The 13,997-nt window shown below is 46.0% G+C and overlaps 1 protein-coding gene across 2 annotated transcripts in view; it reads right to left on the bottom strand.

Moving 5' to 3' along the window:
* Positions 1-13,997, bottom strand: part of LOC126532394 (uncharacterized) — a 56,953-nt gene that overhangs the window by 20,611 nt on the left and 22,345 nt on the right. For both annotated transcript variants that reach the window (XM_055070681.1, XM_055070680.1), the window contains exons 4-5: positions 4,273-4,480; positions 1,657-1,797 (exon numbers count right to left, since the gene is read on the bottom strand). In XM_055070681.1, the coding sequence (XP_054926656.1) occupies positions 1,657-1,797; positions 4,273-4,480 (349 nt within the window). The remainder of the gene's footprint in view (positions 1-1,656; positions 1,798-4,272; positions 4,481-13,997) is intronic.

Consider the following 13,997-nt stretch of genomic DNA (forward strand, 5'->3'; position numbering starts at 1 on the left):
TAAAGCCATTTTTCTTCGGTGTCGGCGAGAGTCGCTGGACAGCCCGCCAGCATGTGTCTGATGTCAATGATGCCATCGCACACGTTACATTCTTTCCTAATTTCTCTTTCGGGGTGAATTTTATTTATGAAATACGGAGTGGGGTACGTCCCGGTTTGCAGTAAACGTAGCGTGACTGCCTGAGTCCTGTTCAATCTTACGTGTAGCAGTGGGAGTTGCCTACGCCGAGCAGTGCAACCTTAAATATTCGGTTTTGTAAGTGCTAGACCCTGATTTCCAGTTGGAAATATGAGGAACTATCTGCGAAGGGGGGAGGAACGGCGGCCACAAAGAAAGAAATCGTCAATAGTTCCTGGTTCATTACAAAAAGAGCAGAGGTTAGTTTGGAAAAACCAGATTTATGAAGGTAAAATGTAGGTGGGGAACTCCACAACCGAAATTGATAAAGTCATCTCGCACTGTCGTGAGAAGCATTTGCTCGTGTTCCACTGCAAATTTAGATGTCGAAAATCATCTGCAGAATGTACGTATGATTCGCCACCATTCAGATATAAAAGGCATTTAAATCTAGCCCCTGTTATGACGATGTTTCTGGTTAACCGCTTTTGTTTTTCTCAACTACGGGAAACACTATGACCGGTGCCTCTTTCCTCCAAACACCAAGTTCAAGACGTGGTTCTATGGCATGAAGCATTTTATTTTTCAGTATTTGATTTATAATGATGCGGTTAAAAAAAATTGATCAGGTGATCATGTGAAACAAAAATGGAAATACTGCCGAAAATTGTATAGAAGAAGATCTTGCGCCCATCCTGTAGACCGTCATTCATCATCATTATTCGTTCCATTAAAAGGGACCAATCCGGTCCATTACTGATCAGTTGCCTTGGCTCCTCTATTTCATAGTGCATAACACGGAATACTCTATGAAAACAAGCGTACTCTTCGCATTGGAGTAGTGTGCGAGATGATTACTCGTGGGTCTACTAAACGAGAGTTCATATTGGGTCCTTGCTGCTCTTTCTTGCTTTGCGGAGCATAGTGATATCACAAACATATTTAACTCGTTTCTCCAAATTATTGTTCGAATTAGCCGTCATGGAAATGTTTTCTGAACATCCGCATAAATCAGTCAGCATCTTCATTGGCCTTTGGCTGCACCGATGGTGATATCTTGTGAGTGAAACCCGGCGATTACGCATATTCTTTTGCTGCTGTACTGTGAAATGGTGGAGCGTTTTCTCATTTTACTTGCGGTGGAATGCTAAAGTGGGCGAATATGGCCCTAACGGCAAGGATTCGCTCTCGCTACTTTGTTTGTTCGCACCATCAAGTACATCGAAAATTATATACCGCCAAGGCGAATTTCCCATCTGAGAACAAAAATCGTAGTTATGACGCCATTTTTATCCCATGAGGCGTACATTCAATGGATTAGGACGACTCAAGCAAACGAGACACGCCTATTTTATTTTGCGAGCCTTCTAAATAAATGGCTGTAAGCTGTTTGCGCACATTTAGCAAGTGAGAGCGAATATAAACATTAACGTGAATGAGAGCTATGCGATGTAGGTGGAAATTGAAGTGACGCTCGAAAATGTATGACGTGAAAGCGTAGAAAAAAAAATTAGTTTTTAGAGGAATTGCGAGACTTACCAGGTCGAAAGGGCCAGATGGATCCTCAGCCGTGTAGTGGCCTTCGAAAACGTACCCGTTGTCCGTCGTGATGCTCACCCGGTTCAGTTGGTCGATGAAAATCAGCCGTTTACCCATTAAAGGCTCAGAATCAATGTAAAACTGCAGGAAGTGGGAGAAATTTGTAAGAAAAGTTAGAAATTTTACGAGACGTCGAAGAATCGTTATTACTGCTTAACAGTATTTCCACACCTTTTTGCACAGGAATCCTACTGTACTAAGAAACACCATGCCCTTCGGACACCCTTTCCTTCCAGAAACAATTGCTGTTTCCGTTCACATTTGCTGCTCCGCCGCTGCTGAGTGCGTCCAGTTATAATTAACGCGCATAAACATGCTTTCCGATCTTAAAAAAGTTCTCTCAACGCGATATACATTTCTAAAGAAGGTTAAACTGAAGCAAAGCAAGTTTCCCCTGCTCATAGCTGCAGTTACGCTAAGGCGACGTGGTGGTGGCGGACGTATCATACCACCTTTCCTACATTTGCGAAAAAAAAAACGTAGAGCTACACTTGTGGCATTCCAGCATGGTGATGGGATGAAGACGTTCCCTGTGATCCCAGCGACATCATGAGACAAGGGCTGTAATGGTCTGTGACTGGCAATGCAGATAGCGCCAGAGAATACTATCATTGCCGCAGAAAGTCGAAGGCGTAATGCGTGGTAATTCGCACGAGGGGAGTGTTTGTGATTAAACTTTTCTCGGAACAAGACGTGAATGAAGCCAGCGCGCCTTTTTCTTCCTCCGCGCAGTGGGAGGCCTCCTTAGTGCTTCAACCACATGCCCGTGGCGGCATTTCTCGCCCGCATCACCAGCTCTATTTTGTCAGCCGGGTTGGAGCTGCACTCTCAGGTGAAAAGAAGTCCGAGCAATTTGGTGGCGACTTCGAACCAACAAGTCTCCCCACAGGTATGTACCACGCGACAAGCCCACATAAATGTTTACACCGCGGAAAACACGCATTGATCTTCCACATGGCATGGACATATGGAGTAGGCCCCCGACCTGATATCCATACCATACCTCAACACACGACAATCAGAGGCGGGGCTGTCCCGCGAGGAGTTCACCAATTCAAGAGGGGAGGTTGCGTCTGCGCAGCAGCAACGGTGTCTTTCACGTGAGTTCCGCAGTGGGCGCTTCTAGGTGGCATGCAGTGGTTCGAGGTCATGACATCGAGAGACCTTGGGGTGCAGGGTATGTCGCATGGTAAAGGCGCTGAGATGCAACTAGTCGCTAGCTCCACATAGCAAGTTTCCTTGCTCGATCAACGCAGGGCCGCACGCAACGAGGCGGTGGTACAGAAAGACGTGGAAGACCTGGAAATTTCGGCACGGAAGGGAAAAAGCATCAGGGACCGACATTCACCATCTCTGTGGAGAGGGGGTCGATGTAGACACGATGGTATTGTGTCCTTTGGGGAGTGGGTCAGCGCCAGTTCGGATGATGTTGGCAATGCATGGAAAGGTGCAGGCCGCGGACTTGCAACATCCGTAGAACACGCACTAGAATAGGTTTCGCCGCAGAATGCGTGCTAGCGTTGATTGGCTGCCCCAACGAATTGCTAGATGCGTGAGTGCGGATGATTGTTACATGCGTGCCTTCGCCGTCCGGCCGCGCAGGTAAGCGCTCGATGATTCCGAAATTAATTTCATCCTCAGCAACTCACTGTGCCAAGCATCACGGACCTTTCTTATTTCTTCCGTCACTTGGGATTGACTCGCATATTTGTCACCATTCTCGATGTTTTACAACTCACGTGAAAGACATTGAAAGCCGTGCCTACGATTAGATTGGTACTATTAAATATATTCTTTAATACGTCTGTGATTTTCTCAACGAGCTCCAATTACAGCAACTGAGCATATATTGCTGCTCCCCCAATTCCACCGCATATTCTTTATTTTCCAGTATGTTCGGTAGCCACACGACTCCTCCTTTCAATCTGTTCGAAAGCGACATTTAGTTATCTTGTACCAATTGCTTCCATGCTTACCGTGGGGCTTAAGTTCACTTCCAATTTTAATAATTTAGTGTTTCGTCCATGGTTTTCTGTGCCGCATTTCCTTAATTTTGGGGACTCGAGAATTTAATGCGGATCATGTTAATGCCTTCATATTCCTGAAACCGTTGCCTCCACCATACTTTTTCTTTGTTTTATATCATCGTCGTCGTGTTTTTCCTTCGCACCCTGAATTGCTGCTGACATAGTATCCGTTTCTAGTACATACCTTGGAGCCTCGCAGTGATATAAAATTTCTAACCGTTGTCAAGGCAGCGCGACTAATACCTTACCTTATCGGGCTTCTTGTAGTAAAGCATAAGTAGCATAGAAACTTATTACAAACAATGCTACGAAAGCAGCACAGATTGGGCTCATTGGTTCCGCATGATTCAACGTATAGCAGTACGCATAGCAACAAAGACATAAACCAAAGAAGAAACCGGTTAAGGCTTTCTGTTTTCGCTTTATGTACTCGTCAGAAAGTAACGCAGTTATACTAGGAAACCTGTACGAAAATTGCGCACTGCTGACATCCTGCGCAAATGCTTTGTTCTCGTCTCTTTAGTGTCACCTGTATATCAAGGTTTTCATCATAGGTGATGCGAAGAATGCGCATTCCCGAGCGCACGAGGGTATTGGCGACCGGCGCTTCGAGAGGATGGTCCTGGTCATTGAACTTGCGCCAGGCGATCGGTTGCTTACTGCCCTTCACATCCGGGTTTGGGTACTGGTACACGATGTGGCGAGATGTACTGCCAGCGAATAGGCGAAACTCGAACCTGCATTGGTGGTGCGATATTGTGAAATCGCAAGCGTATACTCGTATGTCATGTTCATTGGCAGTTAATATTGAATCGCCTATATTGAACACAATTCTTGAGTAAGTGCATTTTACTGAATAATAGTTTCACAGCGCTTAAAGTTTATCACGGAGGATGCTCAATGCGTCTTGCCATTTCTGGTACCCGGTCGTCGCCGGCCACCTTGTCATACTTGTATCCCAAGAAGAAAAAAATTAATCTCCTCAATGCCGATCGAGGAATCAAATATCTATCGGACGCGTACCCCTGCTGCAAATCGCATGTACAAATGGACTTGCTAAGCGCTGAGCAGTCTCGCGACATTTGCCTTTGTCAATTTCTTGCCATTAGTAGTGTCACTCAGGCTCTTAAAATTGTGGTATGTGCATATATTTCTAAGGGCAGATAAAGAATCGCTTTGTCCATGGTATGGCGAAACATCTGTTGATGAGATACATATCAAATCAAATCAAAACTGCTTTATTTTTTTTTACAAAATACAAATTTGAAATACGTGCTAGAGCTAAACGCTGGTCTAAACAGCTTCACTAGGCCCTAAAAGCCGTCATGAGGCAGTAGTTTCAACCTGTCGTCACTAGCCAAGGAACGTGAAAGCATATTATAAGGGATAACAAAAGGCTGAATATATTACAAATGTGGCAATTACGCAATAGTGTATATATTATGCCGGTAAAGCAGACAGTGATGAAGCTATGAATAGAATAAACTCAAACTGAAACCCGAAATACAAAATAAAGCAGAACAAAGCGATAAGAATGGATATAGTTTCTACAAGATAATCTGATTACACAACATTGAATATACACAATAATGTAAGTAAAGTAAACAAGGATACCCAATAACGTTTATAATATACTAAAATACTGGCAGCTTAAGCACAGGGAAAATGGCAAATGAATTGTCCACGAAAAAATATTGTCTTAGTTGAACCAAAGTGGGATGATGAATGTCGGCAAGTTTCTTTATTATACAGGTAAATTGTGTTTTAACATCTGCAATTTATAATTTGCGTGGAAGTCTGGGAGGAACCACGTAGGATCACTCGTAGTGTTAACATGTTTGTTTTGAAATTGTCATGATGCGAATCTGCTTAGAAATTCCCGAAATGCAATCGATGAGAAGAGGAAGGAAGCTACAATGCAAAATTCGTACATATATGTTGCAGGAACAATATGCGCGCAAAGCATATTCTGTATTCGTGGAGTAGGTATGATTCGCTATGTGATGAACTACCCTCTCTTGAAGTGTCATAATCTTGGTGATGTTGGCAGAAGTATTCGTTGGCCAAACAAAATTGCAGTAAGATGTGATTGAAAAAGACCATAATATATATAAAATTTAATGCGCACAAGAAGAAGAGCGCGACAGCGTGATATCAGTCCTGCTGCAGATGAAAGCTTTTTGCAAACCTTATTAATGTGCTTGTCCCAGGAAAGCTAACAGTCAAGTGTGACACCAAGCATCTTAAGTTCGTCAACAAATTCTGTTCTTGCCCACCATGCATGTTTCGTTCTTTGAATTGGGAAGCTTAGTTTTCGCGTAGAACAGCACATCTTTATTTTGGCAGATTAACCTGTAGCCCCTTAGAAAGAGACCAAGAGAGTAGCCAGGTAAATAAGTTACATCTTACTGTGAACTCATCTGCGGTCTGTCCAGAAATAAGTAAAGTAACGTCATCCACATGTATAATGAAACGTGTCTTATCCGTATTGACAATATCATTACTAAAGGCATTATGTATAGGAAAGGTGTCAATACGCTGCCCTGCGGGGCCCCCAATTAACTCGCTGAGAAAAGAGGATTACGCCCCGCCAATGTACACTAACTGGTTTCTGTTGCTTAGCTAAGTATTAAATAGCTCAAGAGCGTTACCGTGAATTCCGTTGAAAGGTCGTTTATTCAATAAAATCTCAAAAGTCATACAGTCGAATGCTTTACTAAAGCTTACATTGCTGAATGTAAAACGAACACTCAGCAATGCGAAAAAAAAAAGTCTGTTACACACAATATTTTTTTTTGTTTTTTGCTGAGAGGGTTCGTTCCTCTTGAAGAGAAATCATGTAGAAACGGTCGACAATACTGATCCATGTGCGTGGATCCTGAACGAACCAGCAACCCCCCTACACCTCCCCCCCCCCCCCCCCGTGTCCTTGTGGCCCATCCTCTCAACTCGATTGCATGAGAGCGCGCGCCTTTTCTCTAGCCTCCCCATAGTTCCTTCGTGACAGTAGCGAATAGCAAACGCGTCCTCTAATTGCTATCCTTCGTGTATCAGTGTGAACGCCGTCAGCGTTCGACGGAGAGAGAGAGAGAAAACAAGGGTAGGAAAGGCAGGGAGGTCAACCAGAACAGCATCCGGTTTGCTACCCTACACTGGGGGTGGGGGAAAGGGGAATAGAAAGAGGAAGAAAGGGAGAGAGGAAGCACTGAGTACGTGTGGGAGCGACACCATACACAAGGACACTATAAACGGTCTGTTAAGCCCGTGCAAGCGTTCGACGGAATGCTCGCCTACGCCTGCGATGTGTTTTTCGGACGCTAGAATCGGCTATGGATCCGCATCGTCGTCGATCAGTTGGGCAGTGCCAGAAGGACAGCACAACGTGTCACAAATGAGCCGGTCACCAAAGAACACCTATATAAACTTAGAGAACGGAAATTGTACCTTCAACGATGCGACTAAAATAAGAGCAGTGGCTTTGTCAACGATACGACTGAGAAGTGGCCCTGGCAAAATCAAAACTAATACCGTCATCATTACATAGTGATCAATACGGCTGCTGCTGCAGCGGCTTAGGGGTGTCGTCGCGCTGATCGCTCCCTGGTTTTGGATATTTTGTTACCGCTTTCAACGTGGTATTTGTGTGTGCGGCACTCTAACATGACTACAGATGCCTTTATGTCGTGCTTTTTTTTACATTGCTACCACGTAATGTTGCAACAACATACATCATTATGTGCTCGGTTGTGTCCGGCGCGGTGGCGCAATTTTTGCAGCTGTGCTGGCAAAAGCGTGCGTTGTGTTCAAGTGACGCACCACGGCTCCTCGGCTGGACGAAGCACCATCACGGAAGAAAGAGGAAGCGACCCAGTCCCGAGTCCAGTTCTGAGAATCCTCCGTCGCCCTTAGCATCTCGGCTACCGGACAGAGACCGAGTGTTTGCCCCCTCGAACACATGCAGCTATCGCCTGTGTCTCTTCTAGAAAATAAGCTCAGTCTGTTTTCTGCCACCAACCGATGCGCGCTCCTTTCACCGAGGGGGCCAGACCCCGTAAATAACACTGGCGACGAGGCAGGATTTGCGAAGCGGATAAGTTTTCGAAGTTAAGGCCATGGCTACAGGGCAAATGCACGGCGCTTTCGAGCCTTTCTCGGGCAAATCTTGGGAATCGTGGGTCCAGCACTTCGACAATTACTTCATGGTGAGAGATGTCAGCGACGAAGCGAAGAAGCGGGCACTTTTCCTCACGCTCTGTGGAGCCGACACTTTCGAACACTGTGTGCGCGCTGATAGCGCCGACGATCCCGGGAGAAGTCAACTTCAATGATTTAGCGACACTTCTCAGGTGGCACTTCAACATCCGGATATCCGAGCTTTAGAGCCGGTACGTGTTTCAAAGACGTGGCCAACGGCCAGACGAGTCGATCAGCAGCTGAGCTGCGACCCTCAGAACCTCGACAGCCGACTGCAAATTTGGAGTGCGCCTTCGGCTACAATATCGACGACTTCGCCTGACACCCAAACGACCGCTTCCGCAGCGAATCCAACTATGCCGCCCCAAGGTGTGATACTCCGGGACAGGTTCGTTTGCGGCGTCTGGGACGAACATCTTCCGGCGAGACTGTTCGTAGAAAAAGGCCTGACATTTCGACGCGCTGGGCACAGCCCTGTGCGTCAAGTGCGTCAAGGCATCAGTGAGGAAGCAAGGGAGTGGCAAACTCAGGGGAAATTAACAGGACGTCGCAAATCAAGCCAGGAGGCAAGCATACCTCAGTACGACACTGCTACCGATGCGACGGCTTCAACGACCCTGAAACATGATAATTCAAGGCAGCCGACAAATTCAATAGAGTTTCTGTTCCAAGAAAGGTCACATCGGGCGTGCCGGCATCTCGAAGAAAAAGAAAAACACGGAATCACGCTCTTAAAACAAGCAGCAACGGACACACAGCGCCAACCCACTACCTGTCAGTGAGTCCTGCTGCAAGCTGCACACAGTGAGTGTACGTACACACTTCCTCAATTTCCTCGTGGACTTGAGAGCGGAAGGAAAGCCAGTCTAGGTTTAGGTGGACACAGGTGTGGCATGCTCCCTGATAAGCGAGGACACGGACTACGGACGTGGAAGAAAAACACTTTGTGGCTTTCAAGTGAGGCACTCAACTTGTGCACATGGTCAGGTGAAGAATTACACATCCTGGGCTCCGCCCAAGGTCGTGTGAGCTTGAGATCAAAGGACTACCTGCTGCGGTTGTTGGTTATGAAGGGCACCAGGTGCAACCTCCTAGGAAGAGTTGGTTTTCGGCACTTCACATTCAGGTGAAAGGGATCAACCACGTTGGAGAGCCAACACCAGAGATTACAGAGGTCTTGGGATGACATTCAGACGTCTTCAAGGAAAATATTGGCAGCAATACGGGTCCTATTGTTTACCTGGAACTCGAAGACGGTGCGATGGCGAAGTTTTGCAAGGCTCACCCGAGTTCAGTGGCGCTGAAAGCACTTATGGATCACGAGCTTGATCGTCTACGTCGCCAAGCTATCGTAAAACCAACGCAGCATACCCAATGGGCAACTGCATTAGTACTTGTTCGGAAGACCGATGGTACACTCAGCGTCTTTGGTGACTACAGGAGTACTGTTAATGCAGTAGCGACGACGGCATCGTACCCGCTACAAACTAAAGATAAAGTGTTCGCAAACCTACATGGTGGAACCCTCTTTTCAATCTTGGAACTTTATGAAGTATATCAACAACTGAATTTGACGATGAAACAGCAGCACTGCTCACAGTGAACACCACAAAACGACTATTCAGAGTGGAACGCCTCCCGTTCTGAATTTCGGCACACCAGCTATCTTCCAATGCATGATGGAGACAACGTTACCTGGAATTCTAGGGGTTAGTGTTTACCTTGACGGAATCATTGTCAACGGGAATGGTGCAAATGAGCAGGCACAGCGTCTGAATCAGGTTATATCAAAGCTAACTGAGAAAGGCCTACGCCTCAAGAAAGAAAAATGTAGGTTCGAAATTACGTCAGTTCAGTATCTGGGAGATCGAATTGACGGCAATGGTGTTCACACCCCCGAGAAAAAGCACCCAAACCATCTGACAAGCCATCCCTAAGGGCTTTTCTTTGTCTTATTTTATTTGACGAGTGCTCATTGGAGAACAGAGCGATGGTCACGGCGCAAATGTATAGGCTCCTAGAAAAAAACACGCCCTGGAAGTCGAAGGGCAAGCGCCAAGCCACTTTCGAGGGGCTTGAGGAGATGATCAATGGATCTACAGTGCTCACTCACTATGACGAGACGAAACCCCTCCCTTTGTCCATGGACGCATCGCCGCACGACGTTGGTGCCATCCTCGCTCAGGAAGACGCTATTTGCCGAGACGCACATTGCATTCGGTTAGTGAACACTGGGAACCGCCGAAAAGAACTACTCCCAGCTCAACAAAGGATGTGTAGCAGTAATATCCGGCATCAGTCGTTTTCCTAAGCACAGAGCTGGCTGCCATGTGACCATGATAACAGATCACCAGCCGTTGATTGGAATCGTGAGTGAAAAACAAAGCAAGTACCGCGGGTCCTTTCATCAAGATTGCCGCGATGGTGCCTTAAACTGGCAACGTACGATTACAAGTTGGTGTACAGGCCTGGCCTGTACACCAACTTCAGACGCACTAACTGCACCAAAATGCAGATGCCCTAAGCGGACTTCTACTACTGGCACACGTTGATGAGCCTTATCCCCCGGGAGACGTGCTCATGCTGGCTGCCACGCCGAACTTCGAGCTTTCACCGCGTCAACTAGCACGAATGACTCAAGAGGACTCGGTTTTGTCCCAAGTGATGGAAGTTACATCGAAGTTTGTAAACTGCCGAAAGAACAGTTTTTATCGTGCCGGAGAGTGGAGACGGAACTTTCAGTACAAGAAGGGCTCCTTGTTAGAGGCTCCCGAACGGTAACTCCAACAAAGGCGCGGAATTACCTTCTTAAACTCGCACCTGCAAACCATCACATAATTGTGGCCATGAAGGCATGCACAAGATCGCACATTTGGTGGCCAGCCATTGATGCAGATGTCGAACGGCTCGCTAAAACCTGTGCAACTTGTAACCACCAAAGGGCACCACTTGTAACCACCAAAGGGCACCAGTATCCAAATGGGAACGCACACGAACGCCTTGGGACACAGCTCATGCAGACTTCGTTGGTGCCGTAGAAAGCACAATGATGCTACTTGTTGTGGACGCATGCAGAAAATGGTTGGAAGTGTGCTCCATGCGCAATACACAGTCGGCGCCACTGACTGACTGGAACGCTGGAGCCTTCGTGATCATCAGTGACCAATCCAGAGATTGGCTCTGCCCCTGAGACCGAGCCAAACACGACTGCAGAGTCATGCCCGCAGCGGGAACGACGCCCTCCGGGTCGCTACGGTGACTCCACCTCAGAAAGGAGAAAAGTGTTGTGTACAAGCGAGCACCACCGCTCCTTGGCTGGACAAAGCACCAGTGCAAAAGAAACAGGAAGCGACCCCACCCCGTCTCGTCTACCGGACGGGGATAGAGAGTTTGCCCCCTCGAACACCTGCGCCTCTCGTCTGCGTCTTTTGTAGAAGATAAACTGAGTCAGTTTTCTGTCAACAACAAATGCGCATTCCTTTCATGGACGGGATGAGACCCTGTACGTAACAGCTTGCAAGAACCTGCGTACAAGAACACACCGACCCGCCGTGGTTGCTCAGTGGCTATGGTGTTGGGCTACTGAGCACGAGGTCGCGGGATCGAATCCCGGCCACGGCAGCCGCATTTCGATGGGGGCGAAATGCGAAAACACCCGTGTACTTAGATTTAGGTGCACGTTAAAGAACCTCAGGTGGTCGAAATTTCCGGAGTCCTCCACTACGGCGTGCCTCATAATCAGAAAGTGGTTTTGGCACGTAAAACCCCATAATCTAATCTAAGAACACACCGGTGTATCTAAGCCAATGAACAAGGGATCTGTCGTAGCAACAGCGTAGCACGCTGAAGCGCCGCAACGTTATCTATTAACATACTCCTATACAGTCGGTTCTATTATCTATGAATACAGCTGTATTGATTGACAAGTCACTTCATCACCGAGAACGCGTGTGAATCTTAAACAAGGGCTTGTTGACTTAGTTGCACTTTGCTGCTGAGGTTTCTTTAGTAGCTGTCAAGGTAATAGTGAGCCTACCATTTATTACATGATATAATATGGCAGTGCACTTCGAAACAATGATGTAACACAGAATGAACGTACAGGAGCACTGTGCAACACACACACAGAGCTAGTATAGTATTCTGTGTTACGTTATTGTTTCAAAGTGCGCTGCCATATTACATCACGGCTAAGCAACCAGCCCACCAGTACGTCTTAAGGAACTGATTACAAGCATGAACGACACAAAAGTGATATGTACATATCATAGTTACTTCTTCAGGCCGAGATCTTTGTCAGATATGTTTTAAAGAGAAGACTGTTTGCATGAAAACAAATAATAATTCATATTGCTGAAAAGACACCCTATATAAGCATGAAATCACTTAATTTTTTTCATTTCTTGTTGGTGCTAAAAATCTCCCAGCAAATAGATGTAGTGTTATCTCATTCATGTCTTAAGAGATGACAGACGTTTACGGTGCACATAAGGCAGCAATGCCCATGCATAAAAGCCTGGGTGGCCAATCTCCTGCCTCTTCACCATTTATCCATACCTCTATCAGCATTTAAACAATGTACAGCCTGTGGTCAAAGTGAATACAGGCATGCTTCCTCCCTCAGCAATGGTGACGATCAAGAATGATTGCCTTGAGACCGTTTGCTGCTGATGCATTCTCTTTTTCTTCGTTTCCATAGATAAAAAAAAAAGCTTGCACAGGATGCATGAAGTTAGTGAGCAACAGCAAAGTAAAGTTATTTGCTTGAATTGGGCATGCCCCAAATGTCCCATTGATGTAGTGAAAAGCTAGCTAGCTAATGCACAGCCACATTGAAAGCCACATTGCTTGCTACAGGTTTTCACATTGTGTCTGAGGAAATTATTATTGTTAGCCGGAGACATTGAATCGAACCCAGGCCCTGACACGACCCGAATTTTACAACAACTTAATGATATTGCAGTCGACATAAAAGATATGAAAGAAAACAGATTACTGAACATAGAGAACAAATTAGATGCCCTGTCCAGGCTTGAGAGCCGAGTAACGTCCTGCCAAGAACAGGTTAGTTGTATGAGTACAACGATTGAAAGGCTTGAAGCAAGGCTTGAACAGCTTGAAAATTATAGTAGGAGGTCAAATCTGATCATATATGGCATCCCAGAAACTGAAGAGGAAACAAATGAATCGCTTGAAGAAACCGTTAAAAAAGATATTTTTCATGATATTTTAGGACTCGACCCTATCCCTATTGAGCGGATACATAGGATAGGTAAACCGGCAATTGACAAAACACGTCCTGTAATCTTAAAGCTTTTAGACAGTAGGCATAAAACTGTGATACTCAAGAACGGAAAGAAACTAAAAGGAAAAGATTATTCAATTGGCGAAGACTTTTCAAAGAACGTTCGTGAACTAAGAAAGAAACTATGGGATAGCGCGAAGCCGAACCGAGATAAAAAAGAAAGGGTTTCCTTGGTGTTTGATAAGTTATATATCAATAATATTCCTTACGTTTGGGACTGCGAAAAAAATGATAAAGTGAGGGTTCAAAAAAACGACGGGATCGGCGCAAGTCGGCCCGTGACGCGAAGTTGTACGCAGTTGCGAAACCGCTCACCGATAAAGTGAGTGGTTCATTTACCTCAGCTTCTTTCTTCACTAAGACAGATAGCCTGTCTTGCCATAGTAACACGGGCCAATCTAGTATAAAAAGCTTGAGAATAGTTAACATTAACGCACGCAGCGTTGCAAACAAGAAAGACTCGCTTGAACTTAAACTGCTGGAGTTCGACCCACACATATCAGTCCTGACGGAAACTTGGTTACATGAGGACTTAGCAGATGACCTGGTATTTCCTCCTCATTATAAAGTTGTTCGCAAGGACAGGACCTCAAGGGGTGGTGGCGTAGCCATTCTCTTAAAAGACTCTGTAGAATGCGACCTTGTATATGATGTTCCTGACCTTGAATGCCTTTGCATAAAAATTTCTTGCTGGGGTCATTCTTTCATCCTGTATGGTTGCTACAGGCCACCAGATGCCGCACCCGACTATCTTA

This window comes from Dermacentor andersoni, chromosome 4 (genome assembly GCF_023375885.2).
Source record: "Dermacentor andersoni chromosome 4, qqDerAnde1_hic_scaffold, whole genome shotgun sequence".
Classification (NCBI taxonomy): domain Eukaryota; kingdom Metazoa; phylum Arthropoda; class Arachnida; order Ixodida; family Ixodidae; genus Dermacentor; species Dermacentor andersoni.